This window comes from Coregonus lavaretus (genome assembly GCF_964263955.1).
Source record: "Coregonus lavaretus genome assembly, contig: HAP1_SCAFFOLD_4677, whole genome shotgun sequence".
In the NCBI taxonomy this organism is placed as follows: Eukaryota; Metazoa; Chordata; class Actinopteri; order Salmoniformes; family Salmonidae; genus Coregonus; species Coregonus lavaretus.
Genome location: NW_028157084.1, coordinates 14,573 through 35,000, shown reverse-complemented (window position 1 = coordinate 35,000; position 20,428 = coordinate 14,573). Strand labels below are relative to the sequence as shown.

Genomic DNA, 20,428 nt, shown 5'->3' with positions numbered 1-20,428 from the left:
TCCTGTATGGTTCCCAATCAGAGGCAGCTGTCACTCATTGTCTCTGATTGGGGATAATACTTAGGCAGCCTATTGGCACTCGTTAATTGTGGGATCTTGTTCCGTATAAGGTATGTTGTTTGTGTCTACCGTGGACTTCACGTTTCGTTTCGTTTATTGTTTTGTCGAGTGTTTATTAAGTTTAAATAAACATGTATGCATATCACGCTGCGCCTTGGTCCGACCCGTCCTTGAATGAACGTGACAGAAGATCCCACCAATCACGGACCAAGCAGCGTGTCCAGGAGCAGACAGCCTGGACATGGGAGGAGATCCTGGAAGGAAAGGGATCCTGGACATGGGAGGAGATTCAGGCCGGGATGGATCGCCGTCCTTGGGAGGAGACAGTGGAGGCCCGGTATAGAGAGGAGCAGCGGCAACGCAGAAGGCGCCGGCCGAGGAAGAAGCCCGAGAGACAGCCCCAATAATTTTTTTTGGGGGGGCTAAAAGGGTGGTTGGCGGAGCCTAGTGTTAGAGCAGAGCCAACTCCCCGTACTCACGCGAGGAAGCGTGTGACTGGGCAGGCTGGAATGTGATCAAGAGGAAGATGGATGGTCACAAGCTATCAAACAAAGCTGAGCTGCTTGAATATTTGCTCCAGGAGTGGCATAAAGTCACCCAACATCAATGTGAAAGACTGGTGGAGAGCATGCCAAGACGCATGAAAGCTGTGATTGAAAATCAGGGTTATTCCACCAAATATTGATTTCTGAACTCTTCCTAAGTTAAAACATTACTATTGTGTTGTTTATAAATGAACATGAACTTATTTTCTTTCCATTATTCGCATATTATCTTTTTTGTTATTTTGACCAGTTGTCATTTTCTGCAAATAAATGCTCTAAATGACAATATTTTTATTTGGTATTTGGGAGAAATGTTGTCAGTAGTTTATAGAATAAAATAAAAATCTTATTTTTACCCAAACACATACCTATAAATAGTAAAACCAGAGTAACTGATAATTTTGCAGTGGTCTCTTAATTTTTTCTGCAGCTGTAGATGTAGGAGAATTGCTGAGAATGTTCATGCAAAGCAGGAAATGTAAACTTGTAGTGTATTTGAGTTTTAAAAAATGTCCACTTTGAAATTCCCTACTTGATTTGCCCTAATTAAATTTGTATCAAACTCTACAAAAATGCCCATTAATTATAATCTACATAAAAATTCACATTTCCTGTTACTGCAGGATTATTTTAGCAAACTGGCTCAAATTAAGATCCTGCATCTGTAGCTTCACAATATGCCAATTTAGTAGTACACCATAACTTTAGCTCCACACTCAGATTCTACCTTTGTAGTTAGAAAGACACTTTGCAAAGATAACTAACACGCTAAGACATAATTCAGTCATGATGATTTCCATAAACTCAGCAGATTTCTACCTCTTTCCTCTCCCCTTAAAACAAAAGCAGCTGTCTAGTCCTGGGACTTATGAATGGTGCCAGAACTAAACGTGAGTCTAACCTGCACATGTATGTGAGTACCCCATTGTCTTCAGGGGAAAAGCAAGGCCCGCACCCTTGTTAGGGGGCTGAGAATGTCCCACAAGGCCTTGCTCTAAGGGCATATGTCTCACAGATGTGGCTGGCGCACACAAAATGGAGGGAGAGTTTAGACTAGGCATGCAGATGGAGGGATGCAGGGAAGAAGGGAAGAAGGGAGGTGGGCGCTCCTCAAGAGGGAGAGAGGGGGTTGAAACGTCCCTTTCACTTCTCCTCTCTTCTTTTCACCCCTTTTTCCCCTTTTTTCACTTTTGTTTGTCCCGTGTTTTGTTGTTCTGTAAATACTCCTTTATTCTGGCTTTCATTCTCTTTCTCAGCATCTCTCGTCATATCCCATTTATTTTCATAAGTATGTCTCTCTATCCTTCTTTTGTCTTTCTCTCTCTCTCTCCCTCCCCTTTCCCTCTCTCTCTCTCTGTCTCTCCCTCCCTTTATGTGTCTGGTGGATGGATCAGGTCTGAGAGAGGAGGAGAGGGGAAGAGGGGTTTGGGAAAATGAGAAAGTGTTTTTGATGGCCACCCAGAGACCACATGCTATTCTCATTACTCTGTTCTCCTTCCTGTCTACTCTCTCGCTCGCTCTCTCTCCCTCCCTGTCTCTCTTCCAGACTTTTCTCTCTAACCCTCCCAGCTCTGTGCTGTTCTGTTCAGTATTCTGGCCAGTGTTGGAGGTTTGGAGAGAGCTATTGTTTGCTTTAGATGCTCCAAGACGTTATTTAGATGTCTCCTCTGTCCAAGACGTTGTCATCTCCTCTGTCCCATGTTCTTCATCCTTTTCCCTGTTTGTGTCCTCTACCTGCTTCAGTACATAACATGGTCTTGACTATGTGTCTCTGAAGGTTATCCTAGTGTAGTTTCAGTGCAGTACACCATTTATTTGACTGTATTTATGGATTTAATTAAGATTTGACTCTCTCTTGAAAACAATACTTTACATCAAACCCATGCAGGGGTGTGGTCGTCTGACTCTCACTATTCAGCACATTACATGAACTGGTGTATTATAACTCGACCCCCCCTCTCTCTCCATTCCTCCATCCCTCTCTTCCCCCTCCACAGCTGATGTGTTTCCTGAGGACTTCTCCATCCTGGCTACGGTGAAGCCTAAGAAGGGCTCCCAGTCCTTCCTGCTGTCTGTGTATAACGAGCAGGGCATCCAGCAGCTGGGGGTGGAGGTGGGACGCTCCCCTGTCTTCCTGTATGAGGACCACACAGGCAAACCCAGCCCCGAGGACTACCCCCTCTTCAGAGGTCTCAATCTGGCCGATGGAAAGTAGGTTCACCTCAAACCACACACAGTATTACTATATCATTAGATAGTACACTGATATCATTACATAGGCCATTATATATATAGTACAGTCGTGGTCAAAGGTTTTGAGAATGACACAAGTATTGGTCTTCACAAAGTTCGCTGCTTCAGTGTTATGAGATATTTTTGTCAGATGTTACTATGGTATACTGAAGTATAATTACAAGCATTCCATAAGTGTCAAAGGCTTTTATTGACAATTACATTAAGTTTATGCAAAGAGTCAATATTTGCAGTGCTGACCCTTCTTTTTCAAGACCTCTGCAATCCGGCCTGGCATGCTGTCAATTAACTTCTGGGCCACATCCTGACTGATGGCAGCCCATTCTTGCATAATCAATGCTTGGAATTTGTCAGAATTTGTGAGTTTTTGTTTGTCCACCCGCCTCTTGAGGAACGACCACAAGTTCTCAATGGGATTAAGGTCTGGGGAGTTTCTTGGCCATGGACCCAACATTTCGATGTTTTGTTACCCGAGCCACTTAGTTATCACTTTTGCCTTATGGCAAGGTACTCCATCATGCTTGAAAAGGCATTGGTCGTCACCAATCTGTTCTTGGATGGTTGGGAGAAGTTGCTCTTGGAGGATGTGTTGGTACCTTTCTTTATTCATGGCTGTGTTCTTAGGCAAAAATGTGAGTGAGCCCACTCCCTTGGCTGAGAAGCAACCCCACACATGAATGGTCTCAGGATGTTTTACTGTTGGCATGACACAGGACTGATGGTAGCGCTCACCTTGTCTTCTCCAGACAAGGTGTTTTCCGGATGCCCCAAACAATCGGAAAGGGGATTCATCAGAGAAAATGACTTTACCCCAGTCCTCAGCAGTCCAATCCCTGTACCTTTTGCAGAATATCAGTTTATCCCTGATGTTTTTCCTGTAGAGAAGTGGCTTCTTTGCTGCCCTTCTTGACACCAGGCCATCCTCCAAAAGTCTTTGCCTCATTGTGCGTGCAGATGCACTCACACCTGCCTGCTGCCATTCCTGAGCAAGCTCTGCACTGGCGGTGCCCCGATCCCGCAGCTGAATCAACTTTAGGTACGGTCCTGGCGCTTGCTGGACTTTCTTGGGCGCCCTGACGCCTTCTTCACAACAATTGAACCTCTCTCCTTGAAGTTCTTGATGATCCGATAAATGGTTGATTTAGGTGCAATCTTACTAGCAGCAATATCCTTGCCTGTGAAGCCCTTTTTGTGCAACGCAATGATGGCGGCATGTGTTTCCTTGCAGGTAACCATGGTTAACAGAGGAAGAACAATGATTTCAAGCACCACCCTCCTTTTAAAGCTTCCAGTCTGTTATTCTAACTCAATCAGCATGACAGAGTGATCTCCAGCCATGTCCTCGTCAACACTCTCACCTGTGTTAACGAGAGAATCACTGACATGGTGTCAGCTGGTCCTTTTGTGGCAGGGCTGAAATGCAGTGGAAATGTTTTTTGGGGGATTAAGTTCATTTTCATGGCAAAGAGGGACTTTGCAATTAATTGCAATTAATCTGATCACTCTTCATGACATTCTGGAGTATATGCAAATTGCCATCATCAAAACTGAGGCAGCAGACTTTGTGAAAATTAGTATTTATTTCATTCTCAAAACTTTTGACCACGACTGTACTTTATAGTCAAACTATCTCATTTTCAGAGGACTCAACCTGGCCAACGGAAAGTATGTTCACCTTGTCTGATACCATACCATACCATAAACTCTAGTCATTCTGTGGTATACCTTATCACTCTGCCTAGTGCTTACACAGCTTGTAAACTATGATATACAATGTCACACATATACTACATTATATAACACTAGCCCCTCTTCAGAGGCCTCAACAGTGACATGTTATATTGTACCATATCAAACAAATGCAATCTGCTCTCAGTTTAGCTTATTGTTTGCTTCTCTGTAATCAGAGAGCAGGTGTGGGTTGGTCTAGCTTTGATGAGTCTGGTGGACACACTACTGTGGGCTTTAGTTGTGCAGGTGACCGGTCACACATGTTCATTATCTCAATCTGCTGTCTGTCCATCTAACACATAGTTTGTTATCTAGCTAGCCAGTCAACCAAGGTTGTTTGTATTATATATAAAGACATCCTTTGATTGACAGTAGCTGACCTTTGTGTGCTATAGTGCCCTCGGATGTGTAGACATTGAACCCATGGCTACATCCCTATCCTGAACAAAACATCCCTATACAGTTTCCTTACAACCTGGAATTAAAATTGATTTTTTGGGGGTTTGTATCATTTGATTTACACAACGTGCCTACCACTTTGAAGATGCCAAATATTTTTTATTGTGAAACAAACAACAAATAAGACAAAAAAACAGAAAGCGTGCATAACTATTCACCCCCCCCCCAAAGTCAATACTTTGTAGAGCCACTTTTTGCAGCAATTACAGCTGCAAGTCTCTTGGGGTATGTCTCTATAAGCTTGACACATCTAGCCACTGGGATTTTTGCCCATTCTTCAAGGCAAAACTGCTCCAGCTCCTTCAAGTTGGATGGGTTCCGCTGGTGTACAGCAATCTTTAAGTCATACCACAGATTCTCAATTGGATTGAAGTCTAGGTTTTGACTAGGCCATTCCAAGACATGTAAATGTTTCTCCTTAAACCACTCGAGTGTTGCTTTAGCAGTATGCTTAGGGTCATTGTCCTGCTGGAAGGTGAACCTCCGTCCCAGTCTCAAATCTCTGGAAGACTGAAACATATTTCCCTCAAGAATTTCCCTGTATTTAGCGCCATCCATCATTGGTTCAATTCTGACCAGTTTCTCAGTCCCTGCCGATGAAAAACATCCCCACAGAATGATGCTGCCACCACCATGCTTCACTGTGGGGATGGTGTTCTCGGGGTGATGAGAGGTGTTGGGTTTGCGCCAGACATAGCGTTTTCCTTGATGGCCAAAAAGCTCAATTTTAGTCTCATCTGACCAGAGTACCTTCTTCCATATGTTTGGGGAGTTTCCCACATGCCTTTTGGCGAACACCAAACGTGTTTGCAATGGCTTTTTTCTGCCCACTCTTCCGTAAAGCCCAGCTCTGTGGAGTGTATGGCTTAAAGTGGTCCGATGGACAGATACTCCAATCTCCGCTGTGGAGCTTTGCAGCTCCTCCAGGGTTATCTTTGGTGTCTTTGTTGCCTCTCTGATTAATGCCCTCCTTGCCTGGTCCATGAGTATTTGTGGACGGCCCTCTCTTGGCAGGTTTGTTGTGGTGCCATATTCTTTCCATTTTTTAATAATGGATTTAATGGTGCTCCGTGGGATGTTCAAAGTTTCTGATATTTTTTTATAACCCAACCCTGTCTGTACTTCTCCACAACTGTGTCCCTGACCTGTTTGGAGAGCTCCTTGGTCTTCATGGTGCCGCTTGCTTGGTGGTACCCCTTGCTTAGTGGTGGTGCAGACTCTGGGGCCTTTCAGAACAGGTATATACTGAGATCATGTGACAGATCATGTCACACTTAGATTGCACACAGGTAGACTTTATTTAACTAATTATGTGACTTCTGGAGGTAAATGGTTGCACCAGATCTTATTTAGGGGCTTCATAGCAAAGGGGGTGAATACATATGCACCACCACTTTTCCGTTATTAATTTTTTTGAATTTTTTGAAACAAGTTATTTTTTTCGTTTCACTTCACCAATTTGGGCTATTTTGTGTATGTCTATTACATGAAATCCAAATAAAAATCCATTTAAATTACAGGTTATAATGCAACAAAATAGGAAGAACACCAAGGGGGATGAATACTTTTGCAAGACACTGTATTACTGCGTGGTTATAATATCAGTGTTTCAATAGTCGCACAGCTAGTAACTGTAGCGTAGTGAAACGTGTGTGTAAGCTAACCTTTTGTCCATCTCAATGCTAGTATAACTGTAGTGAAACGTGTGTGTGAGCTAACGTTTTGTCCCTCTCAAAGCTAGTATAACTGTAGTGAAACGTGTGTGTGTGTGTGTGAGAGAGAGAGAGCGAGATAGACAGAGAGCTAACCTTCTGTCCCTGTCCCCAGGTGGCACCGAGTGGCCATCAGCGTTCACAAACAGAGCATCACCATCATCCTGGACTGTAAAAAGAAGACCACCCAGAAGCTGTCCAGGAGCCCACACCCCATCATCGACACCAAAGGAATTGTGGTCTTCGGAACTAGAATACTTGATGAAGAAGTCTTTGAGGTAGATCTGCTGGCTTATCTACATGGTCCTTCGCTTAGTCCTATTCATTGATGGTGTATTTGTGATTTGTGGTCTAAAACCTAAAGTTGAGTGGAAATGAGCCTTGAAAAGATCATCATCTCTGCCCGTTGAACTGCTAAGATGTTTTTGTTCTGGATTTTCAGGCTGGATTGTCTTGTTATTATTGTGAAGATTTAGATCAGGTATTTCGTAAAGTGTTGCTGTGAACACCTATTTGGAACTGCATAGCTAGCTGTGTATAGCTGTGTATGTAGTCTGAGCAACTCCCCCCCCCCACCCACTCTCTCTATTTCTCTCTATTTCTTTCTCTCTGTCCAAACTCACTGCCACGTCTTTGTGTACACTAAGGGAGGCGTTGAACTCGAGGTGACAGTCAGATAGTGGAAATTGTTTAATCGTGAGAACTAGTGTTCACCTCCCCCCTCCCTCCATCCCTCCATCCCTCCATCCCTTGTTCTTTAAACTATGCTTTGTGGTTAGAGATGACTTGAGATGATTTGGAGATCAGTGACAGACAGCCAAGCCCTTGGGGTTATCACAGAGACCTGGAGACACCTGACAAGCATCGCAATATGAAATACTGCTGCTTATGCCAGAGATGGAGAAAATAGATAAAGGAAGTGGTGTATTCTTTTTGAACATTTGATTGTAACTTTTTATGAAGGGGTTGCTAAGGGAGTGATCCAACTGTTCTTTGTTGGTATTGTCAACAGTGTTTCTGTACTTTTTAAAGTAAGCCCTGTGAAAAGGACTAAAGAAAATTGCACTCACTCGTCTAAATAGAACACACACACACACACAAATACACCCCACAGCGGATAGGTTTAGGGCTGAGCGATATGGCCTAAATATCATATCACGGTATTTTTCAAATGTTTTATGGTATGACGGTATTTGACGGTATTTTATGTTTTTTAATAATAAAAGTTCTACATTTTCTTTATGAGTAGTGCGTGACCCTAGGGTGGCAAGATACACTCTAAGTGATTTCAATGGGTCTCTCTCCATTCTGATTGTTTTATACTGTTCAATTATTTTCTGTATTTTCATCAATTTCTGCATTTCCTGCACTCATTTGATATAATTTCCACACTGCCACGTTGGGCTGTACGATATTGTCAAAAAATCTAGGCCTTGTTTTTAACCAAATTTGGACTATTCTGTGTTAATTAACGGTCAGTTACCGTGAGACCGGCAGTCATTTGCATGACAATAACCGGCTGACAAAATGTCCTGACCGCCACAGCCCTAGTGTAGGACTGTATGTGGTATACAACGTCTAGGATCCACTTCATATAGTCCAAATATACTTCACTTATTTCATTGGTAACTCCTTTTATAGGGATAATAGTTTTGCTGTATGCTTTTTGTCAACCTGGACTCTATGGTTTAAGTGCAATGTACACACATACAGTATGTTTATGATTGTTTGTGTGTATGTGTGTGTGTGCCCGCTCCTGGGCGCATGCGTGTGTGTGTTTCAAGTTTCAAGTTTTTTTGTGTGAGTGAATACAGTGTGTGAGTGAATACAGTGTGTGCGTGAATACAGTGTGTGCGTGAATACAGTGTGTGAGTGAATACAGTGTGTGCGTGAATACAGTGTGTGAGTGAATACAGTGTGTGAGTGAATACAGTGTGTGCGTGAATACAGTGTGTGAGTGAATACAGTGTGTGAGTGAATACAGTGTGTGCGTGAATACAGTGTGTGAGTGAATACAGTGTGTGAGTGAATACAGTGTGTGCGTGAATACAGTGTGTGAGTGAATACAGTGTGTGAGTGAATACAGTGTGTGAGTGAATACAGTGTGAGTGAATACAGTGTGTGAGTGAATACAGTGTGTGAGTGAATACAGTCGTGAGTGAATACAGTGTGTGAGTGAATACAGCTGTCATTGCCCCCACTGTGATCCTAATAGCCACCGGTAATTTTTTTACAGATGACATCAGCAGCAGCAGTTCAGTTTATTGATCTAGTAAGGTTTTAATTCCTTCTTATTGTAGCCTATAGCATGCTTTCTCATTAACACAAATCGCATCCAGTACCCCAAACAACCCAAACCCACAACAACAGGCTAGCTGTTACCGTAGGAACAAAACAGGCGGACATTTTGTGAAAGATGTTTCAACGTTCTGTCCTGCTGCTGTGTGTCTGTCAGCCCAGTTGGGAGACTGGACAGGCTTCCAGCTGCACTCCCAGAAAATGGAAAACATGCCACATAGTTTCCAAATTATGCTCAGCGCTCTCCCTTGTCTCTCACTCACTTCCTCTCTCTCCTCTTTCTCTCCCTCACTCCCTGTTCCCCTACTTTAGTCTAGTCAGATGGGGTGTTGACTATCATCAGAGGTTACAGCTAAAAGGTGGTGAGCGAGAAAACAAAGAAAAACCTTATTTGATTTCAGTGGCTGGGACCTTTCATTCAAATGGGTTAGATTCCTGCAAATTTCCAGTTGATCTCTAGATCAACATCTTGTAAGAGTGCACGGAGAAAAAAGACTGAGAGGTGGGGATTTGGATAGAGGTAAGGGAAGGGAGTGGGTTTACGATATCCAAAAAGTGAAAAGGAGAAGTCTGGCACTCAGTATTTCCTTGAATATCAGCAGAAAGTTTAGAAATAGATTCATGGCACGATAAGGCATTTATAGAGAGAGAAATCAACAGAGAGAGAGAAGCAATAAAACATTAAACACACTCAGATGAGAGAGAGAGATAGAGAAAGAGGCGGAAAGAAAAAGAGAGAGAGAAGAGAGTCAGTGAAAGAAAAGAGAGTGATAAAGAGACAGTCTTCCCCTCAGGATGTACTGTACTCTAACCCCTACCTGCAGTAAGTGAATAGAGGAATTACTGTGAACAATGTGTTGTATCTGCCTGTGAGGCTTTCTAAGGAGACAGAGCCTGCTCCCTACATACAGCTGTAAAGGAGAAGTTATGCTGAAGTGGGTTGTGGTTTGGTTGTTGACATGGTTATTGTGGTTTGAGAGAGGGTGCCTATATTATGTTTAAGTACCGTGTGTGAGTGTGGTATTTCTGTGAACTTACGGGTAGTACTTACCATATACATCATACCCTAGCTAGTAGTACCATAGTACCACAGACATTTTATGATGTTATTGCATGACATCATTGGTTATTACATGACCATTGTGAATAGAGTATCTAGCATTAGTGTCATTACATAGTTATAGAGTACTGTAGTTATAGCTGTGTTATCTTTATTAAACCTTTAGGTATCATTAACTCATCAGGAAGTCATTCATCAGAAGCTAGCAAATGTTATGTCCTGTGTGTGTGCATGTCAGAATGTGTCTATATGTGTGAGTGTGTGTGTGTGTGTGTGTGTGTGTGTGTGTGTGTGTGTGTGTGCACACTCTATGTGTGTGTGAGAGAGACCTCTAGTCTTGGCAGTGGACGTTAGCAGACCGTGTCCCCTGATCTTGAACGCTGTCGTTTCCCATTGACTGTGCCAAGAAAAACCATGGATAATTTAAGGCCCATCGCCAAGCAGCCAGGCAGGCAGACTGGAAACAACATTATGTGAAATCAATGGCTGTGGCCAGAGAGGAGAAAGAGAGAAAATACAGACAGGACAGATGGGTTCTAGCGAGGGGAGGGAGAGAGGAGAGAGGGGGGAGAGAGAGGACGGTAGAGAGAGGGAGAGAGAGGGAGAGAGAGAGAGAGAGAGAGAGAGAGAGAGAGAGAGAGAGAGAGAGAGAGAGAGAGAGAGAGAGGGAAGGGGATGAGAGAGATCGGGACGAGAGAGAGAAAGAGAGAGAGAGAGAGAGAGAGAGAGAGAGAGAGAGAGAGAGAGAGAGAGAGAGAGAGGGAGAGAGGGAGAGAGTATGTGTGTCTATGTGTGCACATCTGTGTTAGTGTGTTACAGCTTTAGGGATTTTCCAGTTTGGAAATTATACCTTGTAAAATTTCAGTCAGAACTAATGGAGAATATCCAGAACAGTTTACTCTCTCAGTAACTCTCCATTTTGGTAATAACATACTGATCCTCCAAAAAAGAGTAAATGTAGACAATGGGAGGGAAGACAGAGACGTAGAAAGAGGGGGGTTGAAGGAAAGAGAGTGATAGAAATGGAGAGATGCACAGATAGAGAAAGAGAGCCAAAGAGGTAGAAAGAGAGAGAATATTAGAGAGAGAGTGAGAGAATGGGAGAGAGAGACCATGATACAGAGGTAGAGAGAGACAGAGGTAGAGAAAGAGTGAGAAAAAATGTAGAACCTTTTTGACTTCCATGTAGAACCCTCTGTGGAAAGGGTTCCACATGAAACCCAAAAGAGTTATACCTGGAAACAAAAGGGTTTGACCTTGAACCAAAAAGTGTTCTTCAAAGGGTTCTCCTATGGGGACAGCCGAAGAATCCTTTTAAGCTCTAGATAGCACCTTTTTTTCTAAGATATATAGACAGTGACAGAGGTAGAGAAAGAGATGGAGAGAGAGAGGTCTAACCACATATATATAGAGATGTAGAGAAGGAGAGAGAGAGTGCTAGCCACAGATATCGACAGAGACAGAGGTAGAGAGAGGTAGTTGAGTGTGAGCCAGGTTTTTGGTCCAGACCCTGGAAAGAATGAGGAGTTCTCTTCTCTCTCCACTGATGTCAGCCTTTGAACGAAGGCCATGTCGCATTACATCATCCAGAGGTTTCCATGGCACTGCTGATAGGTTGTCCCAGGATGGGGTGGCTGGACAGGGGGGCTAGAAGTGGAAGGAGAGGGGGAGGAAGAAAGGAGAGTAAAGGGAACGACAGGGAGGAGGTGGGAAGACAGCAAGTAGGTTGAAGTGAGGAGTAGATAGGTGGAGAAGAGGGGACTTACAGTAGAGACAGGGGTTAGAATAAGGTTTAGGCAGGGGGAGTATGGAGTATAGACATTTTTATTTTTTGACATTTTAGTCATTTAGCAGACGCTCTTATCCAGAGCGACTTACAGTTAGTGAGTGCATACATTTTCATACTGGCCCCCCGTGGGAAACGAACCCACAACCCTGGCGTTGCAAGCGCCATGCTCTACCAACTGAGCTACACAGGGCCAGACACCAGGCACCTTTTCTTCTAAGAGTGTAGAGCAAAGGAAAAAGCCTTAAACCACAGGAACGCAGGGTCCTGATGCCCTAAGAGACTTCAGTCCAGATTATTACAGAGCTATAAGGAGTTTCGCATGTCCTGTTTCCTCTTCTTCACTTTGGAGGAACTATTTTGTCTCTCCTTCCATCCTGGGTTTCAGAACCTCTTCTCTCCTCCTTTGACTGGTAAATACAAAGATAGATAGATTGGAGGATAAGGGTTATTATGAACCGGCTAGTTCGAGCCCTGAATGCTGATTGGCTGAAAGCCGTGGTATATGAGACATTATAAACTGGGTGGTTCAAGCCCTGCATGCTGATTGGCTAACAGCCGTGGTATATCGTATACCACGGGTATGACAAAACATGTATTTGTACTGCTCTAATTACGTTGGTAACCAGTTTATAATAGCAATAAGGCACCTCTGGGGTTTGTTGTATATGGCCAATATACCACGGCTAAGGGCTGTGTCCAGGCACTCCGCGTTGCATCGTGCTTAAGAACAGCCCTTAGCCGTGGTATATTGGCCATATACCACACCTCCTCGGGCCTTATTGCTTAAATATATTACAGGTATGATGCAAAACTACTTGTTTACTGTTCTAATATCATTGGTAACCAATTTATAATAGCAATAAGGCACCTCTGGGTTTGTGGAATATGGCCAATAAACCACGGCTAAGGGCTGTTATTAAGCACGACGCAACGCGGAGTGCCTGGATACAGCCCTTAGCCAAGGTATATTATCCATATCCCACAAACCCAGAGGTGCCTTATTGCTTAATTATAATTCCAAAGACTCCCTTTAATAAGATTGACAGGAGAGCTAGCAGAAGTCCTATCAGGAAGATTTTTCTGAATTGGATTAGTGTTTATGTTCCTTTCCCAAAGGTCAACAAGTGAAAGGAAAAATGTTTGATTAACCCTACTACACCATTACATACATTTCCATTCACTGCCCTCAAATGTATCAAAGTATTCCTATTCCTATTATAGCTGTTTTATCTAGTTTCCCTAGCTTGGTGTGTCAGTTTTTCCAGCTGGGTCAGTAGTGGTTCATACACCCAGCGGACTCCATTTTAACTCAGTTTCCATGGCCCGTAGTGAGGAGTGGGCATTAGTGATGTCAGCAGTCCTCCATTGGGGCTCCACGGGGCTCCTGTTTTATTGTTTCTCTATTACTAGCCCTTATAGCAGAGCTAATGTAACAGCAGTCTCTCAGTCATGAAGCTGAATTCGCCCCAGCATATACAGTAAGTCATAACTCAAACTGATGTGTTGGCTAACTTTACCTCTAAGAAGTCTATTTTTACGAGTCTTTGTTTAGGAACTTTAATATTTAATATACAGTATAATTCCTGTAAAACTATATTTTCCTGTGCTTTGAAACCCTTTGAAACCCTTTTCAGACGCGTGTCACAAAGAGGCAGTAGGTAGTTCTAAAAGCAGCCTTGTTGTTGTCAGGGCGACGTGTATGCTGTGAGCGAAGTCAAGCGCAGGACACCGAGCTACTGGCAGACAAACTTTACTTTCACAGTAATCAAAATTACAAACAAAACCTCCAAACAGGGAGGAACAAAATACGCAAACACCCGAACACCTCACGGAAAACAATCACACACAATAACCAATGAGAGACAGGGGGTTATAAAGGGAATACAATGTAACATAATGGGAAACAGGTGAAAACAATCAAGACAAACTAGACAAACACCGAAACATCGATCGGTGGCAGCTAGTACTCCGGGGACGACGAACACCGAAGCCTGCCCGAGCAAGGAGGAGGAGCAGCCTCGGCTGATTCCGTGACAGTTGTTGACTGATGCTAAACGGATGCGAAATGGCATCTCTCACCAAAGCTATTAAACTAGCCTGTAGAGATCAGGACCAAAGACTACGTTGATGATGGCAGGTATGGTAAAGAAACAGACTTTAAGAGCCTCCTTAGACCAGGCTACCCACTGGGCACAGACGTCATTTCAACGTCTATTACACGTTGGTTCAACGTAACTTCGTTGAAATGATGTGGAAACAATGTTGATTCAACCAGTGTGTGCTCAGTGGGTATATACCCAGACATTACCTGAAACAGTTCCCTTCTAAATCACTCATCAATGCCAATGGGTTGTTTTAGATCTTCTTGTGTGCTGTCGTTCTCTGGTGTATAGTGCTTCATGGCAGTGTTGACCGTTTGGATAGTGTAATATATTTCTATGTCTATACAGTATCTTTTCACAGTTTCTAATGCAGTATAAAAGTGGAGACCCCAAACGAATAGCTTCAGGTGGTTTTGACTTTATTCATAGACTGGACACCTCAGATGAGGTTTGAAGTGCATTGAAAAGGGATAAAGTGAGGGGGAAATGATTCAAGATTGAAGAACCTTTACTGGTATGTTAGCTTACTTCATTCACGCATGTCCTTCTCCTATAATGCCATCTTGGCAGGTACTATGCTTAGTTACCCTGTAAGAACACACTAGCTGGTAGCCCCTAATGTGTTATTATATGATCTTATACTGTATGAGTTTAACACTGTTCAGTCCTCTAGCCCCAGAGACAGAGAAGTTTCCCTCCTGGATCACCTGGAGAATTTAGTTCATTCATGGCAGATGTATGGGTTTCAACCCAACCCCCACTACCCATTCCCTCAACCCACTTAATGATTGGAGCAGGCCCACAAATAGAAGTGTGCCCTCAGCACTTATTTTGTGGCTTTCAGCAAAGCGCCTAGCCAAACATTCCCATGGTGCACCTTTGCATCCCCTTCCCCCTGTGCCCCTAGCCAAAGTCATAGTCAGAAAGAGGGACAGGAAATGGGAATACAACCTGAGTCCACTTATAATCCTGTGCGGTGGAGGTCTCTTTAGCTGACAGAGGGGAGGGGAGAGGAGAAAGGAAAAAGGGGAGAGAGAGAGGAGAGAGGGGAGGAGAGACAGGAGCCAAAGAGGAGAGGGGGGAGGAGAGACAGGACCCAAAGAGGAGAGGGGGGAGGAGAGACAGGACCCAAAGAGGAGAGGGGGGAGGAGAGACAGGACCCAAAGAGGAGAGGGGGGAGGAGAGACAGGACCCAAAGATGAGAGGGGGGAGGAGAGACAGGACCCAAAGAGGACCCAGAAGCAGGACAGGAGCAGAAGGGGTTGAGGCGGTAAGGGAGGGTGAGAAGGTGTGAGAAGGGGTAAGAGGGGGTTAGGGAGGGTGAGGGGAGCATGCGAGGGGGTGAGGGGAGGGTGAGATAGGGTGAGAGGAGGGTGAGATAGGGTGAGGGTGAGAGGAGGGTGAGGGGAGGGTGAGAGGGGTGAGGGGAGAGTGAGAAGGGGTGAGGGGAGGGTGAGTTTGTAAGGGAGGATGAGTTTGTAAGGGAGGGTGCGAGGGGGTGAGGGGAGGGGGAGAGAGGGGGAGAGGGGAGAGGGAAGGGGAAGAGGTGAGGTGGTAAGGGAGGGGGAGAAGGGGAGAGGAGGGGGAGAGGAGGTGGTGAGAGGGGGAGAGGAGGGGTTGAGGGGAGGGGAGGGGAGGGTGAGATGGGGCGAGAGGGTCTGGTGGATAAGTCAGGTGGTAAACCCGCCTGTTGCTTTTGGCTTCACTGAGCTCTGAGAACCCACCACTGTCTGGAGGGGATACTGTGTGTGTGTGTGTGTGTGTGTGTATGTGTACGTGTCTACCAGAAGAGCTAAATGCCTTCTATGCTTGCTTTGAGGCAAGCAACACTGAATGCATGAGAGCACCAGCTGTTCTGGATAACTGTGTGATCTCAGTCTCTGTAGCCGATGTGAGTAAGACCTTTAAACAGGTTAACATTCACAAGGCTGCGGTGCCAGACGGATTACCAGGACGCATACTCAGAGCATGCGCAGACCAGATGGCAAGTGTCTTCACTGACCCAGTCTGTTATGCCTACATGTTTCAAGCAGACCACCATAGTCCCTGTTCCCAAGAACGCCAAGGTAACTTGTCTAAATGACTATCCCTTCCTGTACTCCCTGTTCACCCACAACTGCGTGGCCGTGCATGACTCCAACACCATCATTAAGTTTGCTGACGACACAACAGTGGTAGGACTAATCACCATCATCGATGAGACAACCTATAGGGAGGAGGTCAGTGACCTGGCAGGATGGTGCCAGGACAACAACCTCTCCCTCAACATCTGAAAGACAAAGAAGCTGATCATGGACTACAGGAAACGGAACATGCCCCCATCCACATCGATGGGGCTGTAGTGAAGCGGGTCGATAGCGTCAAGTTCCTCGGTGTCCACATCACTAAGAAATTATCATGGTCCAACACACCAATACAGTCGTGAAGAATGCACAACAACACACTCTTCCCCCTCAGGAAGCTGAAAAGATTTGGCACCTCAGATCCTCAAAAAGTTATACAGCTGCACCATTGAGAGCATCTTAACTGGCTGCATCACAGCTTGGTATGGCAACTGCTTTGCATCCGACAACAAGGCGCTACAGAGGGTAGTGCGTATGGCCCAGTACATCACTGGGGCCGAGCTCCCTGCCATCCAGGACCTCTATACCAGGCGGTGTCAGAGGAAAGCCCTAAAACTCCAGCCACCCAAGTCATAGACTGTTATCTCTGCTACCGCACGACAAGTGGTACCGATGCACCAAGTCTGGACAGCTTCTACCCTCAAGCCATAAGACTGCTAAATAGCTAGTTAAATAGTTAACCAATAGTGTTGACCCCCTTTTGCACTAACTCTTTTGATCCATCATACACTGCTGCTACTGTTTATTATCTATCCTGTTGCCTAGTCACTTTACCATACCTATATGTACATACAGTATCTACAGTGAGGGAAAAAAGTATTTGATCTCCTGCTGATTTTGTACGTTTGCCCACTGACAAAGTGGAAATGATCAGTCTATAATTTTAATGGTAGGTTTATCTGAACAGTGAGAGACAGAATAACAACAAAAAAATCCAGAAAAACACATGTCAAAAATGTTATAAATTGATTTACATTTTAATGAGGGAAATAAGTATTTGACCCCCTCTTAATCAGAAAGATGTCTGGCTCCCAGGTGTCTTTTATACAGGTAACGAGCTGAGATTAGGAGCACATTCTTAAAGGGAGTGCTCCTAATCTCAGCTTGTTACCTGTATAAAATACACCTGTCCACAGAAGCAATCAATCAATCAGATTCTAAACTCTCCACCATGGCCAAGACCAAAGAGCTCTCCAAGGATGTCAGGGACAAGATTGTAGACCTACACAAGGCTGGAATGGGCTACAAGACCATCGCCAAGCAGCTTGGTGAGAAGGTGACAACAGTTGGTGCGATTATTTGCAAATAGAAGAAACACAAAATAACTGTCAATCTCCCTCAGCCTGGGGCTCCATGCAAGATCTCACCTCGTGGAGTTGCAATGATCATGAGAACGGTGAGGAATCAGCCCAGAACGGGAGGATCTTGTCAATGATCTCAAGGCAGCTGGGACCATAGTCACCAAGAAAACAATTGGTAACACACTACGCGTGAAGGACTGAAATCCTGCAGCGCCCGCAAGTTCCCCCTGCTCAAGAAAGCACATATACAGGCCCGTCGAAGTTTGCCAATGAACATCTGAATGATTCAGAGGAGAACTGGGTGAAAGTGTTGTGGTCAGATGAGACCAAAATAGAGCTCTTTGGCATCAACTCAACTCGACATGTTTGGAGGAGGAGGAATGCTGCCTATGACCCCAAGAACACCATCCCCACCGTCAAACATGGAGGTGAAAACATTTTGCTTTGGGGGTGTTTTTCTGCTAAGGGGACAGGACAACTTCACTGCATCAAAGGGACGATGGACAGGGCCATGTACCATCCACAACTTGGGTGAGAACCTCCTTCCCTCAGCCAGGGCATTGAAAATGGGTCATGGATGGGTATTCCAGCATGACAATGACCCAAAACACACGGCCAAGGCAACAAAGGAGTTGCTGAAGAAGAAGCACATTAAGGTCCTGGAGTGGCCTAGCCAGTCTCCAGACCTTAATCCCATAGAAAATCTGTGGAGGGAGCTGAAGGTTCGAGTTTATAATTTTTTTTTTTTATAATTTTTTTGTTGTTATTCTGTCTCTCACTGTTCAAATAAACCTACCATTAAAATTATAGACTGATCATGTCTTTATCAGTGGGCAAACGTACAAAATCAGCAGGGGATCAAATACTTTTTTCCCTCACTGTACCTCAATTACCTCATACCCCTGCACATCGACTCGGCACTGGTACCCTGTGTATATAGCCAAGTTATCGTTACTCATTGTGTATTTATTCCTCTGGTTATTATTTTTATATTTTTCTCTCTGCATTGTTGTAAAATAAGCATTTCACTGTTCGTACAATTTGATTTGATTTGGTGTATGTGTGTGTCTAAAGGCGTCTGCATGCTTCCCAGCCGAAACAGTTCAGAAGAGTTTGTGCATATATTATGACGACATTTTGTGATGTTTTTATTCATTTTGGACTTTGTAAGGGTTTTTACCGGCTGTTCGGGCACACAAATGTTTTTCTTGAGGAAGCCGAAGTTGGTAGCCGAAGTCTACACTCCTTCGTCATTGATTGGTCAACAGTAGGGATTCTTCAGTAAAGACTTTGTTGTCATTCAACGAGAGACTACTCATTTTCATGCACATTTTTTATTGAGAAATACTGAACCAAAGATCTAAGATCTCCTCTGCAAAAACATCAAAATTAATGACAGATTTCATGTGTCAAACTCATTCCACGGAGGGCCGAATGTCTGCGGGTTTTCACTCCTCCCTTGCACTTGATTGATGAATTAAGGTCACTAATTAGTTAAGAACTCCCCTCACCTGGTTGTCTAGGTCTTAATTGAAAGTAAATACCAAAAACCTGCAGACACTAGGCCAGGGTTCTTCAATTCCGGTCCTGGAGGGCCGAAACACCTCTGTTTTTCATCCTCTCCTTCTAATCAGGGGCTAATTCAGACCTGGGACACCATGTGAGTGCAATTAACTACCAGGTAGAAATAAAAAACAGAAGTGTTTCGGCCCTCCAGGACCGGAATTGAAGAACTCTGCACTAGGCCCTCCATGGAATGATTTTGACACCCCTGTCTTAGATTAATTCTGTGTATAATGGCTACGACGTCTCAAAATGGACAAACAGTAATATTGCTGTTTTTTTCTTGTTTTTCAAGTGAAGTTATTTTAAGGGAGAATGCGAGCACACTCATTCGGTTCTCCTAGCCAAGTTCGGCTAGGAGCCAGATGAACTGAAGCATGCTGACGCCTTAAGTGAGTGTGTGTGGGGGTGTCTGAAAGTGCATTTGATGGTGTATATGGGTGACTGCAATTCTAACGGTGTGTATATTACTGTGACAGTGTGTGTATGTGTTAATGTTACTGTGTGTCTTTGTGTCTGTGTATCTGTGTTACTAAGTCTAAGGTTGTTTCTTCTCTTGTGTCAGTAAGTCGGCAGCAGGACAAAGAGAGCAGAGCAGCAGGACTATGTGGTGTTTTGTTCAGTGCAAAAACAGTGCAATTACCACTGTAATGGAGCCACTGAGCTTGGACTACAGAGCAGTAATGAGCGGTGCTGTTAGTAAAGTGTCACCTACCCTGCACTGCAGGCATCAGTAGGAGGGGGGTGATAACACCATCACTTTACAGCCGCGTTTAATCAAAACAAGCCTTTCCTGGGTTTTATGCTTGAATTCTCCAATTACTGTCTGTGCGTGCGTGTGAATGCCTGCGTGTGTGTGTGCGCGTGTCTTGCGTGCATGAGAGAGAGAGAGAGAGAGAGAGAGAGAGAGAGAGAGAGAGAGAGAGAGAGAGAGAGAGAGAGAGAGAGAGAGAGAGAGAGAGAGAGAGAGAACTACAGGACAAAATACAAACCCTCCAACCCAAAAAGTGTGTGTGTGTATCTATCCTCTTTTCGGGACTTCTTTTTATAGTGGACCAGTTAGTATGCAGTTAGTATGCAGCTAATATGAACATCTCAAGCCCTCACAACTCTCACCTCACTATGGCATTAAAATATACAAGTAGATACACTGAACTTAATATGCTGCTCATGATTATATGAGGATGATTCATTTGTCCAGATGATTCTCCTGTCCCCACCTGCGCACAACTGGAACAGCAGTGGTTATTGTCTGGAAGGTGGATGGTGGACCTTGATCTATTGGACCACACTAACAGTTCAGGATAAAGGCTTTTATTTTGAGATGCTACAGATACAGGCAAACATACGCACATTCTCTTTTTTTCATTTAGATGCTTTCTATTTCTAATTTAGAGCCCACACATGTAGCCTTCCCTTTTAACATGCTGTA

The 20,428-nt window shown here is 44.2% G+C and overlaps 1 protein-coding gene across 1 annotated transcript in view; it reads left to right on the top strand.

Moving 5' to 3' along the window:
• Positions 1–20,428, top strand: part of LOC311125826 (uncharacterized protein) — a gene marked incomplete at both ends in the record, with an annotated part of 43,031 nt that overhangs the window by 8,650 nt on the left and 13,953 nt on the right. The window contains 2 exons of the mRNA XM_084199856.1: positions 2,603–2,816; positions 6,876–7,038. Of these exons, the coding sequence (XP_084055982.1) occupies positions 2,603–2,816; positions 6,876–7,038 (377 nt within the window). The remainder of the gene's footprint in view (positions 1–2,602; positions 2,817–6,875; positions 7,039–20,428) is intronic.